The 12,762-nt window shown below is 48.7% G+C and overlaps 1 protein-coding gene across 1 annotated transcript in view; it reads right to left on the bottom strand.

The window, feature by feature from the left end:
- The window catches only part of CCDC33 (coiled-coil domain containing 33), a 149,059-nt gene that overhangs the window by 29,359 nt on the left and 106,938 nt on the right, over window positions 1-12,762 (bottom strand). Inside the window, exon 13 of the mRNA XM_048519734.1 lies at window positions 10,082-10,213. Within this exon, the coding sequence (XP_048375691.1) occupies window positions 10,082-10,213 (132 nt within the window). The remainder of the gene's footprint in view (window positions 1-10,081; window positions 10,214-12,762) is intronic.

Here is a 12,762-nt window from a genome sequence, read left to right as displayed (position 1 = left end):
CTGCAGGTGACGAAGGAACGGAAGAGCTAACTTGAGGCCTACACTGCAGTGCTTGCAAAGTCATGCCAATCAAACACCAATTTCCTGGGTCACCGACCTTGAGAGTGGCTTCTGAATATCCGGGGGTGAAAGGCAATGATGAGAACTGTAACTGGACTGAGCGGCTCCGAGAGACCTCCAAGGGCGTTAGGAATGTAAAACCAGCCCCCTCCTTTTGGTGAACACACAGACCTTTCGAATGACCCGATACTAGCTCCATTGTTGCACCTACATGTGTCAACGGCAATTAATTGTCTTTTATCTGATCCCGCCAGGGGTGATCTCACCCGCCATTTGCTTTGATTTTCAGCAAAGACACAGGTCTTGTGTACAAGCAAAAAAAGGTGTGTGTGTGTGGGGGGGGGGGACGACACACAGAGAAGAGATACTTGCTCAGAGAAGATGGCGGTATATTATCCTGAGCATTTCTATTCAATTTGAGAGTTAATTGGATTGTATCGGAAAGCATTTAATCTCGGCTAATAGAGACACTCTCTCCTTCGCGAGCTCCCCTCCCTTTCCCCATGCAAAAGCAGTAATTTTGTGCGGGCACAGAGATGGCCATCGCTGCTGAGCTATGCGGTCCCACCTGCTGAAAGCAGATAAGCTATTGAAGGAGGAAATAAAAGATGGCGGATTATGCTAGTAAACTCTCTCTTCAGACAAGCAGCTTTCCCCCGGCTCGGGTTTGTTTCTTCTCAGCCTGCGCTGCGGAGATAAGGGCAAAGAGAAGCCACCGTCCCCAAGACAGCAAAGAGAAATCCTCGCGCTTGCTTTCCCCCGCTGCTTTTCCTCGCCACGTCTCTCCCGTTCTTTTTTCTCGACCGGCTGACAACACAGGGCCACATGAAAGCTTCCCCCAGACTCCGGCCAAGCAAGTTCAAAAGCCCATGTTGCAAGCAGAGAAATCAGCCCGTTCAATCCAAATCCGACATTCAAATAAGAACTGCGAACGAGCTCAAAAATGAATGATACGGGGCCTAGGGTTGGTTTGCGTCTTTGCAAATTTCTCTTCCTGTCAACAATTTTTCTCAGCCTTTAAAAAAAAAACTCAGATGGTAAAAATGAGAAACTGATCGAGTTATTAAGTGAAAAACTGGCTAAAAGAGGGGGAAAAGGAGCGGCTGATTTTTTCAGTTCTGAAATCTCTGCGCTCTCCACTGTTCTTGCTTTTATTTAGCCCCGTTGGGCTCAGTTTTGTAAAACTGATAATTTGGTTCCAGTGGCTTTCATGTACCGGAGTCTCCATGCTTATCAGAAATCACTGCTCACAGGGCGATGAAATTCTATTATTCTCCCCCCATCTCCGATTACAAGCGTGGCACAATTTTATCGCTCAATCCCACCTCGATCCTTTCGCAGGGCGTCTATACATTTTAATGCGCGTATCTTGATGGGTTTGCTTTAGTGACATAATATTGCTTGTCCATCCAGAGATCGGGTTGTAATACAACTCCTGCGCTTGCCCCGCACGCCAGCGATAATATCAGCCGGCCATCCTGGTTAATGAAGCAAAAAATGTAAGTCAGTTCCCCCTCAAGGCCTTCAGTATATTTCTCACTTCCCGTTGAGCGGCGCCAGAATACAACACCTTCCCGCGTCATATTCCACCAGCTCTGTCTGTTGCGGGTTGGCCAGAGCTTCCTGCTTGGCTTCCAGTTCTAATTAGCTCCAAATAATTTCGGGCTTGTTAACGAGCTAGCGACAACAACGGCTAATGAGCTTCTTTTATCCGGGTTGTTAATTAGCGCTTCAGAAAGGTCTGTTTGGTGGACAGAATTAGCCGCAGAATCACAGCACCAGTCGACTCTTCTGTGATGAAGGCAACCGAGTTTCGTTCTGCGTGGATGTGTGGCCGGAGCGCACATCGTTTCCAACCAATTATCGCACAACGGTTTGGTTGCGTTTGTGGCCCACATCTTCTGCAGGTGCCTGGAAAAGACAGACGTAAGCAGGAGAGCAGCAGCAGCTGGAATGCTTGCACAGTCCAAAATGAGGGAAGTGGTCGTGGCTCAGTGGTAGAGAACCTGCCTGGCGTGCAGAAGGTCATGGGTTCAATCCGGGGTATGTCCAGTTTAAAAGATCAGGTAGACGGGGATATGACGGACCTTTGCTTGAGACCCTGGAAAGCCAGTGCCAGTCTGAATAGAAGAAGAGTTTGGATTTATACCCCACCTTTCTGTCCTGCAAGGAGACTCAAGGTGGCTTGCAAGCTCCTTTCCCTTCCTCTCCCCACAACAGGTAGGTGGGGCTGAGAGAGTTTAGTGAGAACTGTGACTAGCCCAAGGTCACCCAGCAGGAATGTGGGAGTGCAGAAACACATTTGTTTCATCAGATAAGCCTCTGCCACTCAGGTGGAGGAGTGGGGAATCAAACCCGGTTCTCCAGATTAGAATCCACCTGGTTTTAACCACACTACACCACGCTGGCTCTCAAGTAGACAAGACGGACTTTGGCCTGGGTGGTCTCTCATTCAAGTACTGGCCAGGACTGTCCCTGCTTAGTTTCTGAGATCCATCGAGGTCCAGTTAGCTAGGTTAGGGTCAGTGGAATTTACTCCCAAGAAAACATATAGCTTTGGAACTATCCCCCTCTTACAGCTGACAACTCCTTGGGCCCCTTCCGCACATGCAGAATAATTCAGTTTCAATCCACTTTCACAATTGTTGGCAAGTGGATCTGGCTATTCCGCACAGTAAAATCCAGCTGCACAGTACATTGAAAGTGGATTGAAAGTGCGTTATTCTGCATGTGCGAAAGGGACCACTTGTCTTTTCCATTTCTTCCCCCCCTCCCTCAATTCTCTCCGACCATCTTACCCGGGAACCCCTCCCTCAAAATTGCCACTTACCAACAGCCAGTGAAAAGAGGCTTAGTAATTGCACCTTGGTAATAACAAGCCTTCTAGCAGGTAACTGCAATAGCAGAGGATTAGGGGTTATAATGACCGAGACCTCCAAGTGCCCCTTTCCCAAAATGACACAATCCAGCCCTATGAAACACATTAGCTTCAATTGTCCTGTTCATCAAGGCAGGCTTTGTTTGGCAGCTCCGACCTCGAACAGAAGCCAATTTCTGTCCCTGGCAACAATCGGGATGATTAGAGCTCGGAGGTGGTGAAAATTCTCTTTAATGAGCCCCTCTGATCACGTATAGATGCCTGTGACGGAGCCATGGAAAATGCATTTTGTAAACCCTATATATAGATAAGATTTTGACTTGCCGTGCCTGCCTGCCTGCCTGCCTGCCTGCCTGCCTGCCTGCCTGCCTGCCTGCCTCCTTCCTTCCTTCCTTCCTTCCTTCCTTCCTTCCTTCCTTCCTTCCTTCCTTCCTTCCTTCCTTCCTTCCTTCCTTCCTTCCTTCCTTCCTTCCTTCCTTCCTTCCTTCCTTCCTTCCTTCCTTCCTTCAATCCTTCCTTCCTCCCTCCCTCCCTCCCTCCCTCCCTTCCTTCCTTCCTTCCTTCTCTCTCCCTCTCTCTCTCACCCACACACCTGCATGCAATAAATACAAAAAGAGGCCAGATCACGTACTACATTACAGATCCACAACTGGATCTCTTGATGTGTACTTTACCAGTCCTTTTTGCCACTAGATCTGATCCCTTTCCGATGTGAATAGTAGAGGAATTCTGCAAAAAAAAGGTTTCAGCCCTACCAGATATATAATTAATGTGTCACCGCAAGACAGTGACAGCCACTGTCTGAGATAGCTTTATCTGCGAAGAATACCATGATTAATAATCACCGATGTGCCTAAATGGAACCTTCATGTTCAGGAGTAATATATCTGTGAATATCAGCTTCCGGAGGAGAAGGCTTTCTGAGCTACCCAGAAAGAACCACGTCGCCTCTGTCTAAATCAAAATGTTGAGATAAAGGAATTCTGCTGGGCTCCAGCTGGGCTCTTCTTACATTAATTTATATTTACATTTAATTTACATCTTACATTAATTTACTTCCAGGTGAATTGGGGCTGCCAACTTTGGCTTGGGGAAATTTCTAGAGATTTGGTGGCGTGCAGTTTCTTCTCAACTCTGTGGTATGCTATAGACTCCACCCTAGTGACAGAAGATGGAGCCCGGGGCAAGAAGTGCGTTTTCTGCCCTCCCAGAATTGAGTTTTCCACCACCTCCCAACAGGCGGCTGCCTCCCTCCACCTTCTCACATCCCCCCCTTTGCCCTGAAACTCAACAAGAAGGACCCACCTTCCCGAACCGGCCCAAGCAGCCTCCGGGGCAGAACGGCCGAGCCAGGCCAGGCTGGGCCAGGTGAGGGAGGCAAGGTGGGGGCGCACCGAAGCCTCCTTCTCCTCTGCTGAAGCCGGGAAGGTTGCGGGGGGGCGGGAGAGCCCGGAGGGGGCCGCTTCAGCCAGCGGTGGAGGGGGGAGCACTAGACAGGGGCACCTCTCCGCTGGAGGGGTGTGGGGGCAATGTTCTGCTCTTCATATGATTAAATGGGCGCAGCTTGGGGACATTTGCCCCATATGCCCCTCTGGGCAGTACGCCCCTGCTCCACCTTCAAAAACATCCATTTTCCCCAGGAGATCTGACTTCTGTAGTTTTGAGATCATCCCTAATTCTGGGAGAACCTCAAGCTCTACCTTCCCAGTGCTCCTGTTGGCCATGAAGAAACCACTTCCAAAAATATCTACTGGATTAATAATATTCAACCAGATGCGAGACATTCGGTGCACACACACATAAAGGCTTGCTGAAAAGGTGGCCTGTTTGTCTGCATCTGTCTTCCACTGGATGGCGCCGTGACAATTCCAAATCCATGCTCAGTTCTCAGCCCTGCTTGCAAACTCCCAAGCTTGACTATTTTCAGACTGAGAGAGCGAGACAGCGGGGGCACGGAAAGGCGAGCCAAACGCAGAACTGTCCCCAAAGTGCCACTGACTCTAGAATTTTAAGAACTAGGTCACTCGGCACAAGTGTCACACACAACAAAACGGGCGCTGCGCGTCCTAAAGAGATACACGTGCACACCTACGCTTGCGAAACTGTCATCGCGTGGTCTACCAAGCTCAGTTCTGTTTGCTCAGACTGGCAGCGTCTCTCAAAAAAGGGCCTTTCCTATCCCCTACCTACAGCCTGACCCCGTTTCCCTGTGCTTGTGTCTCAGTCTGAGCCAGGGGCTCCATGTATGTTTTAGATAGGAGGAAAAAATATGGGCGCTCATTCACAGAACTTCCAGCGTCACTTGTTGTTTGGCCTGGAGCCAAACTCATCCGAAGAGACTTAGGGTTGATCTTTATCACTGCCGTCTTTTTGACCGTAATGGTTTCGACTGGTTCATTTTCTCAAGTGGGCGAAGCAGAATATATAGACAGTTCCATTACTCTGCCTTCTGCCGCACCTGACACTCTACATCAGGGGTCTTCAAACTATGGCCCTTCAAACTATGTTCATGGACTACAATTCCCATCAGCCCCTGCCAGCATGGCTAAGTGGCAGGGCTGATGGGAACTGTAGTTCATGAACATCTGCGGGGCCATAGTTTGAAGACTCTGCTCTACATGTACAACTCACTGTTGATACAATCTTCCTAACCCGCTTCTAGCGTAGACACTTCGCTGAATATCTGACATCACCATTCAAAGGACCTGTGTCTATGTCTAGTGTAGTGGTTCAGAGCAGGTGGATTCTAATCTGGAGAACCGGGTTTGATTCCCCACTCCTCCACCTGAGTGGCAGAGGCTTATCTGGTGAACCACATGTGTTTCTGCACTCCTACATTCCTGCTTGGGTGACCTTGGACTAGTCACAGTTCTTTGGAGCTCTCTCAGCCCCACCTACCTCACCAGGTGTCTGTGTGGGGAGAGGAAGGGAAAGGAGGTTGTAAGCCATCTTGAGTCTCCTTACAGGAAAGAGAGGTGGGGTATAAATCCAAACTCCTCCTCCTCCTCCTCCTCCTCCCCAGACTACATCATATGTACATGAACAGCAGTGGCGTAGTGGTTAAGAGCAGGTGTACTCTAATCTGGAGGAACCGGGTTTGATTCCCTGCTCTGCCACCTGAGCTGTGGAGGCTTATCTGGGGAATTCAGGTTAGCCTGTGCACTCCCACACACGCCAGCTGGGTGACCTTCGGCTAGTCACAGTTCTTCAGAGCTCTCTCAGCCCCACCCACCTTGCAGGGTGTTTGTTGTGAGGGGTGAAGGGAAAGGAGTTTGCAAGCCCCTTTGAGTCTCCTTCAGGAGAGAAAGGGGGGATACAAATCCAACTCTTCTTCTTCTCCTTCTCCTCCTTCTCCTTCTTCTTGCTGAAATCCAAGGGCTCTCTCCTTCTGCCACCAGTCCACATATAAAACTACAAGCATCTCCACTCACCCTGCCTCATTCCCACCCTTCAAGCTGCTTCCCCCCATGCTGTTATTCGGGCAGGAGATGCTGAGCTCTGCAATTAGCACCGTCTAATTCGACATCCAGGTTGGTCGCCCCTCTGAAGCAAACTGCAAGCTCTGCTGTGCATAAATCTAGCATTTTTTAAAAAGCGCTTTCAACGACAACCTCCCGTTCATTGTTCTCTCCCTCTCGGCCCCTCCCGCCTCTGCGTTTAATAGCCGAACGTTAATGACATGTTATTTTAAAACCCCAGACGGATGGAATCGCGGGAAGCCTTCACTTAGCAAAAGGGCGACTCTAGTCGCTCAGATTTTATCAATGTCGGATGCTTTGCTGAGGTCAGCTGTATATCCAAGGAGCTGAAAGGTATGGGTTGCGGGGGGCCTGCGGCATGGAGGCTAATGCAGCCGTAATGGCAAAGGACGGGCTAAATGGATTCAGAATTGGATACTCTGATCAAATTGGAACCTTTAAAACTCTCACAGTCAGCCATGGGTTTCTTTGAATGAAGGCAGAGAACGGAGGTGGTGGGAGCTGCTGACTCTGCAGGGTTTACCAGGCAAGAATCATAGAATCATAGAGTTGGAAGAGACCCCCAAGGGCCATCCAGTCCAGCCCCCTGCCATGCAGGAACACACAATCAAAGCACTCCCGACATATGTTCATCCAGCCTCTCTTTAAAAACCTCCAAAGTGTTGGAAGAGTGTTGGACTTTACGCTGTTTCCTGCCTCAACCTACAGAGGGGGCTTTACTAGATAGCCAGTGGCTAGATCAGGGGTAGGGAACCTGCGGCTCTCCAGATGTTCAGGAACTACAATTCCCATCAGCCCCTACCAGCATGGCCAATTGGTTCCCTACCCCTGGGCTAGATGGATCTTGTTCCTAACGTTTCGCCTGCATCTGTGGCTGGCATCTTCAGAGGTGTATCACAGAAGAAGAGTAGAAGAGTTTGGATTTATATCCCCCTTTCTCTCCTGCAGGAGACTCAAAGGGGCTTACAATCTCCTTTCCCTTCCCCCCTCACAACAAACACCCTGGGAGGTAGGTGGGGCTGAGAGAGCTCTGAAGAGCTGTGACTAGCCCAAGGTCACCCAGCTGGCATGTGTGGGAGTGTACAGGCTAATCTGAATTCCCCAGATGAGCCTCCACAGCTCAGGCGGCAGAGCGGGGAATCGAACCCGGTTCCTCCAGATTGGATACACGAGCTCTTAACCTCCTACGCCACTGCTGCCTAGGGACCTAGGGATCGACACCTTTACTCATGCTGGCTCTATCCCTTTGATGTTAGACTGATACTCTCAGGGACTTCCTTCCGCCTTCTTCTTGAACATTTCTCCATCTTACTTTCACCATGCCTAGAGGGAGGATGGGTGCTCCGTGCATCCAGCTAGACTAGGATAGAGTAGTGAACCTATCTACTTCCCTTTCTATTCAGAATGGAGTTCACTAATAAATACTTTTTAAATTAGCTCACGCACACACGTGCGCAGGTAAGCTTACGCTGTGCTTAGCCATCAGTGCGGTCTGCTCGTTGTGCAATAGGAAAACACACTACGAGGTGCTGTTTCTCCCTTCAAGAAGGAGACTCCACCACACTCCGAGGTAGTGCATTCCACTGTTGAACAGTGACCTTGGGCTAGTCACAGTTCTTCGGAGTTCTCTCAGCCCCACCCACCACACAGGGTGTCTGTTGTGGGGGCGAGGGGAAGGGAAGGAGATTGTAAGCCCCTTTGAGTCTCCTTACAGGAAAGAAAGGGGGGGGGATATAAATCCAAACTCGTCTTCTCTCTTCTTCTTCTTGTGAGTGCTAGAAAGTAGTTTCCATGTGGACTTGAGCACTGAAACATGGAGGTGCTAGTTTAGCTAGATCAAAAGTAGTTTAGGGGCTGGGATAAAGAGAATAGAATAGAATAGAATAGAATAGAATAGAATAGAATAGAATAGAATAGAATAGAATAGAATAGAATCTTTATTGGCCAAGTGTGATACAGTGTGATTGGACACACAAGGAATTTGTCTCCGGTGCATATGCTCTCAGTGTACATAAAAGAAAAATACATTTGTCAAGAATCATAAGGTACAGCACTTAATGATTGTCATATAGGTCTAGTAAGCAATCAGGAAACAATCAGTAGTAATGAAAACATAAAATGTAAAATCATAAAATAAAATAAAATAAAATAAAATGTCAGCACAGGCTATAGTCATACAGTCATAAGTGGGAGGAGATGGGTAATAGGAATGATGAAAAAAGTAGTGCAGTAATTATATAATAAGTATATAATAAATAGTTTAACATTATCGAGGGAATTATTTGTTTAACAGAGTGATGGCATTCGAGGAAAAACTGTTCTTATGTCTAGTTGTCTTGGTGTGCAGTGCTCTGTAGCGACGTTTAGAGGGGTAAGAGTTGAAACAGTTTATGTGTCCAGGATCACGAGGGGTCAGTACATATTTTTCACAGCCCTTTTTTTTGACCCGTGCAGGGTATACAGGTCCTCAATGGAAGGCAGGTTAGCAGCAATTGTTTTTTCTGCAGTTCTGATTATTCTCTGAAGTCTGTGTCGATCTTGTTGGGTTGCAGAACCAAACCACACAGTTATAGAGGTGCAGATGACAGACTCAATGATTCCTCTGTAGAACTGTATCAGCAGCTCCTTGGGCAGTTTGAGCTTCCTGAGTTGGCGCAGAAAGAACATTCTTTGTTGTGCTTTTTTGATGACATTTTTGATGTTAGGTGACCATTTTAGGTCATGAGATATGATGGAGCCTAGAAATCTAAAGGTCTCTACTGTTGATACTGTGTTGTCTAGTATTGTGAGAGGAGGTAGGATGGGAGGGTTTCTCCTGAAATCTACCACCATTTCTACGGTTTTAAGTGTGTTCAGTTCTAGATTGTTCCAGTGGCACCACGAGGTGAAGAGAAGATGGATTGCTATTACTTGGGCCGTTTCCGCACGGCCACGCTGGGGATTGGGTCGGCGTACGTGATGCTGACCCAACCCCCCTGGGACCGTTCGCACGAACGGTCCCGGTAACGAAAGGGAAGACGGCGCTGCGGAGCGCTGTCGCCCGATCGACTTACCTTCTCTGCGACCGTCCGGCGCATCACCGAGGCCAGGGGACATGCCCCCCTGCCCTGCGTGACCGCTCCGGAATTGCAGGGCAGGGGGGGGCGTGTCCCCAGGCCTCGGTGACGTGCTGGACTGTCGCAGAGAAGGTAGGTTGATTGGGCAAGGGGGGGAGGGATGGCGCTTTCCAGCTGCTGCTGTACGCACGGCAGTGGCTGGAAGCTGCCGTTTTCCAAAAATCTCACTCAGGGAGCGAGGTGGGAAAATGGCGGCTTCGCGCCGCTGGGGAGGAGCGAGGGCGGCGCGGCTGCAAAGCAGCCGTGCCCCCCATACGAACAACTCCCTGGGGACAGCGTGTTTGCTGTCCCCAGGGCACTGTATTTGGGCCGTGCGGAAAGGGCCTTGGAGACCTTAATGCAGGATTTGCAGTTATACCGCCTGCTGTAAGAACCTACTTCCTTCCAATGTGCCCTACTTGTATATGGGTCAATATAGCAAATACTACCAGATACTTTTAGTTTTCAGAGTTCCGCCTTCCAAAAGGGATCTGCCCTGCAGCGCTGCTGCTGGACTTCTTTGCTCAGAGAAGAGGAGACGGCGTAAAAGAAAAAAAGGATATACTCACCTCTTCCTCAATCATACTCTTATAAGAAGGCCTCATCCATATCTCTTTGATATTCCCGAGCTTATCCACCAACTCAGGGTCCAGTAAGGGAAGGTTGCTTGTGACGGTTGGGTTCAGAAAACTGTCTGGCCTCTGTGCAGAAAACCAAAAACAGGATGTTGAGACATTTGCTAGGCTAAATAGCTTTCTAGAGAAATCTGACATGTTCATGCAGGTCTCGTTTTTTCGGGAGCCCGGCTAGAAGATCTAAGAACGGACCTTTCCCTCCAAAGGCAGAACAGATGAGTTAATTCCATACGCCGAGAGAAAATTAATTAATTTGAACTTCGGCTTCAACCGCTGGTTCTAAAAGCTCGACTACACATCCCTGAGTATGTAGGAAGTCAGAGTTGTTAGCAAGACTCTAAAGCAGTGATGGCGAACCTTTTCGAGACCGAGTGCCCAAATTGCAACCCAAAACCCACTTATTTATCGCAAAGTGCCAACACGGCAATTTAACCTGAGTACTGAGGTTTAAGTTTAGAAAAAACGGTTGGCTCCGAGGCGTGCATTACTCAGGAGTAAGCTCGGTGGTAGTCGGTGGCTTTGCTTTGAAGCAACTGTGCAACTCTTCCGACGGGTGAATCACACCCCTAGGAGGGTTTACTCAGAAGCAAGCCCCATTGCCAGCAACCGAGCTCACTCCCAGGTAAAGGATCGCGCTTTCATTCTTTGCATGAAAATCAGTGGGGTTTACCAGCGCTTAACAGGGTTACCTACACTGCTTCCCCAAAACTAGGTCTTAGGTTTAATGCTAATAATCGAGCCCAGCAGCCCAGACCAGCCTAGATGTGTGTGTGTGTGTGGGGGGTGCGACTCTGTTTGTGCGTGCCCACCCGTGCCATAGGTTCACCACCGCTGCTTCAAAGGTACTTTTTTTAGTAAGACTGCACAGATACTTTTAAAAGCCTGTGAATTTTAAATCTCCGAATTTTACGTTCAAATCAATGTATTTTATCCATAGTTGTCGCAATTATGGTGGAATGGGATTTTAAGTACTGGTCATTAATCGCAAATAAAAACATGTAAATAATATTTAGTTACATGAGATGCTCCCTTTGTATATAGCACAGATTATGTTTATCTTTGATCTGTGTTTTTAGAGTATTCTTTGTACACATACAGTTTTGTTAATGGTACTGCGGAATTGATGTAAATTTGTTTTGTTGTACTGGTCGTTGACTGTAAATAAATGATGAATTTTTTAAGAAGAAGAAGAGTTTGGATTTATACCCCCCTTTTCTCTCCTGTAGGAGACTCAAAGGGGCTTACAAACTCCTTTCCCTTCTCCCCCGCACAACAAACACCCAGTGAGGTAGGTGGGGCTGAGAGAGTTCTGAGAAGCTGTGACTAGCCCAAGGTCACCCAGCTGGCGTGTGTGGGAGTGCACAGGCTAATCTGAATTCCCCAGATAAGCCTCCACAGTTCAGGCAGCAGAGCTGGGAATCAAACCCGGTCCCTCCAGATTAGATACATGAGCTCTTAACCTCCTACCTACACTATCTGCAATGCGACCTTTTTGCCTACATAGAAATGCCTCCAAAGTCCAAAGCATCGCTTCTCCCCAGAGAAATAGTATCTCCTGGTTATCTAGATCTGGCTTCTTTGCTCGCTCTTGGGTTTCCCCTACACTGTGGGGCTCCCACTCAGCAAAGTTGCATTACACCCCCCCTCCCCAAAAATTTCCTCCAGCCTTCCCAACTTTTTCCTGCTGCATCTTTTATCGGCTTCGTTGCTTCATCTGCGTAGCAAGAAAGAACTCTTGCTGTGCACCTTTTTTAATGGCATGGCATCTCCACTGAGCAAAAACTCGGCCACGCTAATATCGATTGGTTCTCTTTACTTAGGAGGCTCTTGAGGCTGTTGCCCGTCGATGAAATCATGCGCGTGCCACAAGCCAATCCAACCAACAGAAATAACATCAGTGACAGCGTTACACATTAGTGAGTCGAAGGAGCAATAGTTAAGAAATGCAAAACAACGGGAGCAGCTGCTGAAACCGTCAGGAACACAGAATATACATTTATCAGCAGACACACTTTGTCTAGACTTCTCTTATAACAGACGTCCCTCTGTGGTGCACCTCTGAAGACGCCAGCCACAGATGCAGGCGAAACGTTAGGAACAAGATCCACCAGAGCACGGCCACACAGCCCGGAAAACCCACCACAACCAGTTCAATCCGGCCGTGAAAGCCTTTGACAATACAAGACTGCTCTTGTTAGATCAGTGGTTCTCAACCTGGGGGTCGGGACCCCTTTGGGGGTCGAACGACCCTTTCACAGGGATCTCTGCATCAGTGTTCTCCATCTGTAAAATGGATAAATGTTAGGGTTGGGGGCAGTGGTGGGATCCAAAAATTGTAGTAACAGGTTCCCATGGTGGTGGGATTCAAACTGTGGCGTAGCGCCAATGGGGCGGGGCATGATGGGGGCATGACCGGGCATTCTGGAGGCGGGGCATTCCTGGGCGGGGCTGCGCCGGTCCTTGGGCGGGAAACGAATGCATGCAGGCGCAGGCTGCCACGCACGCTAGTGCACCTCCTGCTAGACTGCTTCCAGTTCTGCACGCTACTGCTGAGAGGAGGGGTGTAACTAAGGCAAAAATCATGTGGCAAAATCACCAATTATTAACCCCCTCTT

Source organism: Sphaerodactylus townsendi, linkage group LG17, assembly GCF_021028975.2.
Source record: "Sphaerodactylus townsendi isolate TG3544 linkage group LG17, MPM_Stown_v2.3, whole genome shotgun sequence".
NCBI lineage: Eukaryota > Metazoa > Chordata > Lepidosauria > Squamata > Sphaerodactylidae > Sphaerodactylus > Sphaerodactylus townsendi.
Note: the sequence above shows the minus strand (reverse complement) of the source record. Positions and strands in the feature narration are given on the sequence as shown.